This window comes from Anarrhichthys ocellatus, unplaced genomic scaffold (assembly GCF_004355925.1).
Source record: "Anarrhichthys ocellatus isolate YVR2014 unplaced genomic scaffold, GSC_Weel_1.0 scaffold36, whole genome shotgun sequence".
Classification (NCBI taxonomy): Eukaryota; Metazoa; Chordata; class Actinopteri; order Perciformes; family Anarhichadidae; genus Anarrhichthys; species Anarrhichthys ocellatus.
The window spans coordinates 1,520,665-1,530,395 of record NW_022280066.1 but is presented as its reverse complement, the minus strand read 5'-3'; the positions used below and the strand labels follow the sequence as shown (position 1 = coordinate 1,530,395).

Below are 9,731 nucleotides of genomic sequence, written 5' to 3'. Positions count from 1 at the left end.
TGTGTGTGTGTGTGTGTGTGTGTGTGTGTGTGTGTGTGTGTGTGTGTTTTGGCAGGCGTCAAGGTTAATGACAGAGCTCTCACCAGCCCTGACTGTGGCCCACAGAGTGAAAGTGAAACCCCACACACAACACAGAGAATGGCACAGCATCAGACTTGATCCCATCCGTCTTCCAGCCCATACTCCATCTTATCGGAGCTTCACTCGGTCTTTATGTCCACTCTCCATCTTCAAACACTCGCTCCATCACCCCCAGGGCCAACGATAGCACGTACACGCACAAAATCAAAAGCCTTGGGTTTATGATGGATACTGTCTATCTAGCTCATAGTCCGAGACCCTGTGTGTGTGGACGTGGACGTGTGAGTGTGTGGTTGAAATTGACTATGTTTGTGTTGTTTATGCTTCAAGAAAAAAAGAAAAATGTGAGATGTTGATTCCATTTTGCTTCTAGTATTCATTTCTCTTGTCTGTTCGTCCTCCAGCTTAGACACCTGGGTAATGACGAGGTCCACATTGTTTGGTCGGAACATTCCAGAGACTACCGGCGAGGGATCATCCCCACGGAGTTTGGAGACGTGCTGATCATCATCTACCCGATGAAGAACCACATGTACTCCATTCACATACTCAAAAAACCAGAGGTAAAAATAACAGCGTTCAGAATTTGGATACTGGACTCAAATGGCCAGCTGTCAATACTTTGTGCAATTATCTGTGTTTCAGTGTTCCCCAGAATCCTTTTGTTATTGGGTGAAAATGCCTCTGAAACAGCAAGATTCCTTTATTAAAACCCAGGATGAGAAATCAGTCTCCCTCTGGGCTAATCAGTAACAACTACACATATCAGCTGTGGAGATGTGTAATTGTTGTGTTACCTCTTGGCCAATCGGTGTCATTTTTGCCATCATAGTGGCACGGCTCTATGGATGGCACGACTGGAACTGTGAGATGGCTTTTGGTGAAACTTGGTACAAACATTCATGGTCTCCAGAGGTTAAGCCCTATGGATTTCTATGGAATTTGGTACACACATTCACCTCCCCTTTAGAATTTGGTGATTCTTTAAAGTTACCATCTCGACGGTCTCTGTTTCGTTCTCTTTGGCGGCACCTATGGCGATGAGCGGTAATTGCAGGTGTGGTTTTGGATCTCACTCTAAAGAGATCCAGACGGTCTCGCTTTTTCCCGGAATGTCTCCACAGACATCCAGGTAATAATACTGCAAATGCCCAATCCCCATTGTGTTACCTCATTCAGCGATAATGACTTAATAGGAATGTCAGTTTTGGTTAATTTTGCTTTCGATTGCGCAACACCCATTTACCGGTAACTAACAGGTTAATTCTTAAGATAAGAAAAATACATAATGACATGAAATACAAGAAGCACATTCCTTATACTCTGGCGCACTATTGTGCTCATTCTGAAGAGCTATATCCATCCAATTTCAATGTTTTGTGTTGTAAATTATATTTGTTCGATAAAGTTTGATTGATTGTTTCTATAAAGGCCGATCAGTGGAGCCGATAACACATAGATCCTGAATCAAAATGTTTACAATACAAATTTTTATGCTCTATTGCCTGTCCTTCAATTCCCTGGGGCCGCAGTGCGTCCTGTGTGAACGGCTCAATTGGTCAATTAAGATATAGACAGACGTGCATAACCGGTCAAAATGTTGTCAGTGGTTAATGTTTTACAGCCCTAGACTTGACAGACATTTATCAAAATGAACATCTTTGATGATACACTTACATTTTTCATTAAGGTCACAATTTGAATTTGTCCAATACTGAAGCGTGTGCTAACATACCTGCAAAACTAATGACATGTCCATCAGCCTCAGCTGTTATAATTGCTAAACATCAGCATGTTAGCATGCTAACATTAGCATTTAGCTCAGGGCACAGCCTCACAGAGCTGCCAGCGTGGCTGTAGACTCTTAAGTGCACGATGGTCAAAAGCCAGTTATTGGGGCCCACTATGTGTAATAAACAGAAGGAACAGCGACAGAGACCAATCAAGTCATCCAAATTAAAAGTTTACAGTCACAGCGCATCATGTCACACTTTAACACAGATTATCGTGGATATTATATCGATGTTTGAGCCGTTATATTTTATGGGTATGGAGTTGGGTAGGAATAAAATAGTGAATGTGCACAGTGTTTTGGTACATAATTGTATGTTTCCTACCAGACAACCCAGATATGCCTCCAGATTGACTAACAATCCTTGAGAGAGTCTTGACCTGAGTCTTGCTGCTCTGGTTAATGTATCAGTCTAAAACACACAGACATTAATACCACAGCACTGATAGCCTAATCCTATTTCAAACAAGACTTAACGCAATAAAATGCTGCTTTTTTTTCCCTTCTGTATGACATAGATACCGCAGCACTAATAATATAACCTCATTCTGCTTCATTCATTCTACAAAGCAAAAAATATTGAATTATCTTGAATCCAAAAACAAGTTAGACGAGATATTCTCTGTGTCGTCGTCCTGAAAGCACTGTATCCCGTCACAGAGTGCACGGCTCGGGGACCTGCTCCACAAGTAAATTCAATAAGAAGTCTGGCATTATTCTCTTTGGTGGATTCCACAAGCAAAGTATGGAATTAAATTTGACTTACCCAAACCCCAGTGGCTCCAAGAGATTATTCTGTTTCATAAATATATCTGGAATCGTACGTCTTTGAGAGGCTTCCATGGACAGTGGATTCATTATTAACTATAAAATGTATTTCTGCTTTAATGCCTGTTTTCACTCCCTGTCTCGGGGTCTGCAGGTGCCATTCTTCGGCCCACTGTTTGACGGTGCCATAGTGGACATGAACATTTTGCCCACCATGGTCAGAGCCACAGCCATCAATGCCAGTCGAGCCCTCAAATCCCTCATTCCCCTCTACCAGAACTTGTATCCTTTTCAAAGCCCTGCTTAGACTCTGCAAAAACAGGACCAGAAGCCAAAGGTAGGTCACTCGTTTTCTGTTCATTGCCTTCGCTTCCATCTCCGTGCCAACGCCTCACGGTCGGCTCTTTAAAAGTGAGTTGTTGGCAGCAGACTCAGCTGAGCTTCTCAAAACTAGTTTGAATGTAACTTCGCCATTGTGCTGGCCGCTGAAATCCTTGCACATCTGCGCGTGAGCGAGAATGTCGCTGCTCGCTCAGCTCGAGTGTTAAGAATAGCAAATCGATGTCCAGCGGTGTTTGGCTTTCAGGGTATAAGTGCTACTGTGATAGAGCTGTGTTTAGTTGGCTCTGAAGTGCCATATATCAAGTGTGTGTGCAGGAGAGAAAGAGGAACAGACAGACAGACAGACAGGCAGGGGTGCGCAAGTGTGTGTGTGTGTGTGTGTGTGTGCGTGCCGTCCGCCCGCTTGATCCGATGCGATGGTAGTTGTGGTTGGAACAAGCCCCGGCGGTCGATACTTATCGATGACTCTTCTCTCTAACGCTGCTTCTAAATGAGGGGGGCTTTGCTCTCTGGTCTCGAACGCAGACACGCACACGCACACACACACACACACAGACACAGACACACACACACACACACGTGTCCACGCTTACACACACACTCTTCTGTCTCACAAACACGGACAGTCGATTACACTCGCACGGACGCGAGCTCCTCGGAGGCACAGCACTGCAAGTCCATCCACATACAGACATGCAGATGCATGCAGTGTCGGTTAAGAACACACACACCATTGTGAGGTGACACTGTCCCCTGTTGAGGCGAGCTGAGCTACCGACTGATCATTGGAATTTCTTCTAAGCAGCACTTGAATCAATTTGATTCCCTAATGATACTTTCTTCCTGTCTGCCTGTTCTTTTCTTCTTTCCCCATCGTTTCTGCTCCTCATTTTCAAATACAATCATGTGCACGTGTACAGTATAAACATAACAGGGACCCAGTCATAAAAAAACACATTTGAGAAAGGAGTGAGCAGGGAAAAGAGGAGACAGATGGTAAATAAAGAGCAGAAACTTTTATTGCATTTTAAGTCTGGATTGAACTGGTCTTGAAAATACAATACAAAAAAGTGCTAGCAGCTCGTGCTAGCAGCTCGTGCTAGCAGCTCATACTAGCAGCTCGTGCTAGCAGCTCTTACTAGCAGCTCGTGCTACCCGACAGCCGGAGTGACAGCTGCTTACAAAGATTGATAGCTGCCAGTGACATGCCGATACCATAACAGTCTGAGGAGCATCTTTTATGCGTGGCATCCGGAAGGGCAAGGCTTTTTGAAAGAGAGCGGTGAGGTGGTGAGGCCTCTCCAGTCAAGGTAGCCATGCAGTGACGGCTATAATAGCCCAGGCTAACTTTAAGAGACACACTGTGGATGAACAGGAAAGAACTTGCTGGCCTACAAGCCATAATAAAGCCACAAAAACGCTTCCCTCAGCACAAAGACGCACTCAAAAGAGGATGTGCAAATGCAAAGATAGAAATGTCTGGTCCACTAATTTGTTTTTATTATGACCCCACTATATCAAACTTTATCCACTCCAATCTAAAGTTCTGAACAGTGCCGCGTTTTGCTTACCCGTGTCTTTTACCCTTGACTCTCTCTTTTTTCTGTCATTACTTCCTTTGTACCTGGTCTTAATTTGCCTTTTTGTGTCCTGCCTCCTCCCTCTTCTCTCTCTTTGTCCCTAATTACTTTGCCTTCCATCCATTTCTCCCGTCCCTCCTTCGCTGTGTCTCTTTTTACTCGCCTCTCGTCCTTCGTCTCTACGTTCTCTTTCTCCCGCCTTTGTCCAACTTTCTCCCCGCTCTAACTTTCTCTCAACCCTCCCTCCCCTTTCTCCTGCCCTTCTTCTCCCTCCCCCTCTCCTCAGAGAGGTAATGTAAGTGGTGGAGGTGACGCTAGGTGGAAGGGGCGCGGAGAGATATGGGGGGACGGGGATGGGGGTGTTGAAGAAGCCATTTTGCTCTGCCCCGTCCGCCCAGCGAGACGGAGAGATAGTTAGGCTCAGTGTGGGGCTGTGGCTCGTAGCTAACACCCCCAGACCCCTGTGTGTGTGTGTGTGTGTGTGTGTGTGTGTGTGTGTGTGTGTGTGTGCGCTTTTTCACATGTTAGACTGTCTCAGTTTTTGTGTGCTTTTTGTGAGACCCCAGCGATTTGGGGTGAGCCATCTATACAACCGTGTGCATTTCCTACATTTTTTTGTCTGAGGCTACGTGTGCATCCATATACCTACCGCGTGTGTATATCTCTTTGTATGTGTGTATCACGCACACGTGCCTGATGACACATGTGTCGCACGCCTGTTCCGAGGCGTCTGTGTCCTGGTGCGTATTGATTGGTAGTAGCAGCAGGTCGATGTCCCTGACAGGCTGAATTACAGTAATCAGTCATTATTGACTCCCCATCTCTCCGCTACACACACGTCTCTCGCTCTCTTCTGTCTCTCTTGTCCCGCATCTCTGCCTAAACATCCCTCTACATCTTGTTGTGCTGTAATTTTTTTTTCTGCCGCTGTCTTGTATCACTCTGTCCCCCCTGCCGGGATTTTCTCTGTCTCGCTCTCTAATTCTGTCCCTGCGTTTCCTCTCTTGCCTCTCTTAAGTCCCTTATCTCAGTGCATCTCTGTTTCTCCTTCTATCTCTGTCACGTCGCCTGTTTTTCCTCTTTCTCAGATTTCTTGACTTCACCCATGGTCATCCTCTTGACTGCTAAATCTCATCGTCCCGAAACTACGAGAAACTCTGACATCTTGACGTAATCGCAATCCTTAACAATTTTGGTTCAACTCGACGGATGTCGAGGACGACGCGTCTTTTATCTCGGTCTCCTCGGAGACCAAAACCACGTGAAAGGTTTCCCAAAAGAAACACGTTTGAATACAAGTACGGGGAGGCCTTGTTGGTAAATTGATACATGGGACGTGTTGTGAGAATGCACAAACTCTAAATTCAGAGTGCTTTGTTAGTCTAGTGCCAAATCCACTGAATTTAAACGACAATAAAGTGACACAGGCACGGGGGAGCAGCCTGATGGAGATATGCGGACGTACCGCACACGAGGGTTTGATGCCCTTGTGTGCCCCTCAAGTTCTGCATCAAGCAGCGTTTGTGTGATTGTGAGTGCTGCACTGTGACATCGAGTCTCCTCACAGAGGGGCTGACGCACAGAGGCGAGTGTGGGGGGGGGGAAGAAGGCTGGCAGGGCTAAGTGTGTCAGTGGTTAACTGTCTTTTTTCTGTCTATCTCTGTCTGTCTTCCCACCTCCCTCTCTCTGTCTCATGGCCCTCGGGGCGGTCCATCTGCCTTCTCTCTCTCCCTCTCTCTCTCTGATCTTTCATTCACCATGACCACAGCCATCCAGCAGCACACACACACACACACACACACACACACACACACACACACACGCACACACACTCGACACAGAGTGCCAGGCTGCTAGGGCAGCTGTGTGTAGGCACAGCTCTATCTCACATATCAGCTCATTGCAGCAAGAAAAGCAGTCCAAGACTCCCCGACAAACACAAACACACACACACACATACATACAGTCCTTCTCCATATAGGGCCTCACCATGTAGTTAAACACAATACACACCAGGTTTTAAAAGTGCTCGACCCTCTGATGAGCAGCGGTAAATCTTTGTTCCTCCTGTCGGCCCACCACAGTGGAATCTGAACTCCTGAGGAGAAGAGATGAACGTCAGGAGCAGACTGCTGAGCGGCGTAATGGTGTCACCACTCCTTAAAAGGATGGTTCTGTTTAGTTTTTTTTGAAGTGGGGTTGTTTGGGGTACTTATCCGTACACTGTGTATTACCTCCAGTGGATGGCTAACGGCACGCCCTCCACAGTTTGGAGAAGCAGACGGGACTGCTGGCACAGAAGTAATGCGATGTACTGCTGTGGAAATCATAAGTAAAGGAAGTATTGAGCCACGGCCTGAAGAATTTAGAATATAGAATCTTAAAGCACAGTTGAGAACATAATGGGCTATTTATAGGAAGTAAATGATAATTAATATCATTTATTTTTCTAAATTGGACCACAATAATTAGTTGATTGGAGTTGGTCCTTAATACTGCAGAGAATACGTTTTTATATTCATGTAAATAAAAATGAACTTACAAAGCTACTTTTCACCACCTTAAAGTTGAATCGTAATTTTCGTGAACACAAGCTCTGTGAGCAGAGCCTCCGTGGATCAGTCGACCACTACGGCCAAGATTCACCTGTAAATCTCCTACAGCTGCTCTACCATCTGATAACTGTGTGTGTGTGTGTGTGTGCGTGTGTGTGTAAGTGTGTGTAAGAGCAAGCTGTGGCTGTCCTCCATCTGCTCCTGGGTGATTGTGGTTCTGGGGAACAATGTTGGAGAGACTCTAAGCTGCTACACACAAACACACACGCTAGTTCCAGCAAGTAAGTGTGTGTGTGCTTGAATTTTCAAATGTATATCACTCCATTTACTCTTGTGTATTTCCCAGTGTTTATGTTGCATGTGTATATATTTCACTCTCAGGATTAGAGGTATTGTTTGTTTGTGTGTGTGTGGGACATCCCCTCTAGTAGTTGATTGGCAGAGATAGCTGCACTGAGGCTAGGGTCAGCATATGGCTCGGTGTGATAGTGATGCTGTGTGTGTGTCTTTTTTGCACGTTTGTGTCACTGCCTCTTTTTTTTTTTTTTTTTTTCATACTCCGTTCCCGGTGAAATGATGGCAGCTCTGGGCATGTAGCGCTATTATCCCCCATATCCACACTCACACTCACACACACACGCACTGAGCACAGCCAAACGCCCGCCGGCCTGCCTGGCTTCCCTTTGCCAGCTCCCACAATGGAGCCCATTGTCCCACTAAGGCTCCAATCTGCTGTGTGTGACGAGGAGTGTGCGTGTTCCTCACCGCGGCAGAAAAGGTGAGGTCAAAACCTTACAAACTGAAGACATTTTCTTATCGCTGATGCTGAAATGGGGTCATGTTATCCATAACCCCCCCCCAAGCGCCACATCACAGAAAGCTGCAGTGCCGCCTTTTTGACAGAACTGTGCAATTAACAAATACGTCGGATAATAATTACAGCTGCTGATGCAGGTGCATTGACATCTTGCTGATATTTCATGAAAATATATATATTTCTTTAAGACAAATTACATAAATGAAGAAAGAGAAATTGTCTGCACAATGCATCTTTTTGATGTGAGGGATAAAGCTTCTGCATACAGTATGGAGGAATATAAATGTATTTTTACTTGTCCGTTCTTGATTAAAAACAGAACGTTCCATGAGCAGCCATTATGGCAAATTGACAGCAAATCGAAACCACACGCCAAGCGGTATTTGATGCTTTAAAATACAATTAGGATTAGGTTAAGGGTCGGTGTATTATTGGGGGTAAGGAAATGAATGTGTGCAGAGGAGGGGAGAGATTGTGGTTAATTATTTCCTGTCGGGCAGATAGAGGAAATGAAAAGAAAAGGGTGAGGAGGAGGAGGTCACAGCTAATCGCTCCCACTTCTCCTTGGGGAGGTGTGTGTGTGTGTGTGTGTGTGTGGGTGTGGGTGCTTTGTTGTGTGTGTCCAAGAGATACTTTCCGCATCTCAGTTTGTTTCACAGGCACATATTAGCACTGTGATGTTTGTCACTTTGTAATCCGCATAATTTCATAACACACCGGTTAGTCGGATATTATGTGGATTTCACTCACTCTGTTATTTTTCAAGTAGATCAACGGGATCATTTTTAATCCTTGGGGGAATTAATTCCTAGAATTCTGCTAAACATTCACCTTCTCAGCTGACTTAGGGAAGTGAATTTAAGCCCTTAAGACTCATTAACAAGCTTAAGCGACTGCTGGCAGGAGTTTGTCTCACAGGAGCAAACGCTCAAACTCAGTGTAGCAGTAAACTCAACATCCATGTCTGTTTCAGGCACCACACACACACACACGCGCGAATAGTCTGAGGCCTAAATTATCAGAGAGAAAGAGGCAAATTGCTGGTTTGCGAGGAGTAATACTCTAGAAATTGGTGTGTGTGTGTGTGTGTGCGCACCTACGCTCCTAGTCACAGAGGGCTGTGCAGACACATGAGTTGTAGCCATCAGTGGCTTGACAACGCCTTGTTGGAGCAGACCCCCCTCTGACTGATAAACAAGCTAATCTGTAGTGTGTGTGTGTGCGTGTGTGAATGTAAGTATTTTTATGTGACGAGGTGTTTAAGATTCAGGGTGGGATGTCACGGCCGACCAAGACAATGACAGAGTAGACAGGAGAGCAAACTCTGTGCAATGAGCTCCAACAGCCGTCTTATAATATGGACGACGGTCTTTACAGACTAGCAGTAGCTATGTGAATACATAATTGATGATTGACCAATCACTTTCAAAAATTTGTTTTGGAGAGAAACAAGCTAAAAATAGCCAAGTGTGGCTGTATATTGCAGCAGGTGTTTTCAGCGTGAACTAAAAGTGTTGAAACCTTTATTCATATTACTGGGCATGACGAACTACAAAAATGACTATTAATCAATCATTTGAGAACATTTATTTATATATATGTATATGTATGTATGTATATGTATATGTATGTATGTATATGTATATGTATGTATATATATGTATGTGTATGTATGTGTATATATATGTATGTGTATGTATGTGTATATATATGTATGTGTATGTATGTGTATATATATGTATGTGTATGTATGTGTATATATATGTATGTGTATGTATGTGTATATATATATGTAT

At 44.7% G+C, this 9,731-nt stretch overlaps 1 protein-coding gene across 7 annotated transcripts in view; it reads left to right on the top strand.

Moving 5' to 3' along the window:
• The window catches only part of ralgapa1 (Ral GTPase activating protein catalytic subunit alpha 1), a 58,492-nt gene extending 49,013 nt beyond the window's left edge, over positions 1-9,479 (top strand). For all 7 annotated transcript variants that reach the window (XM_031866788.1, XM_031866789.1, XM_031866787.1 and 4 more), the window contains 2 exons: positions 486-644; positions 2,796-9,479. In XM_031866788.1, the coding sequence (XP_031722648.1) occupies positions 486-644; positions 2,796-2,948 (312 nt within the window). In that variant the 3' untranslated portion in view covers positions 2,949-9,479. The remainder of the gene's footprint in view (positions 1-485; positions 645-2,795) is intronic.
• The last annotated feature ends 252 nt before the right edge of the window (positions 9,480-9,731 follow it).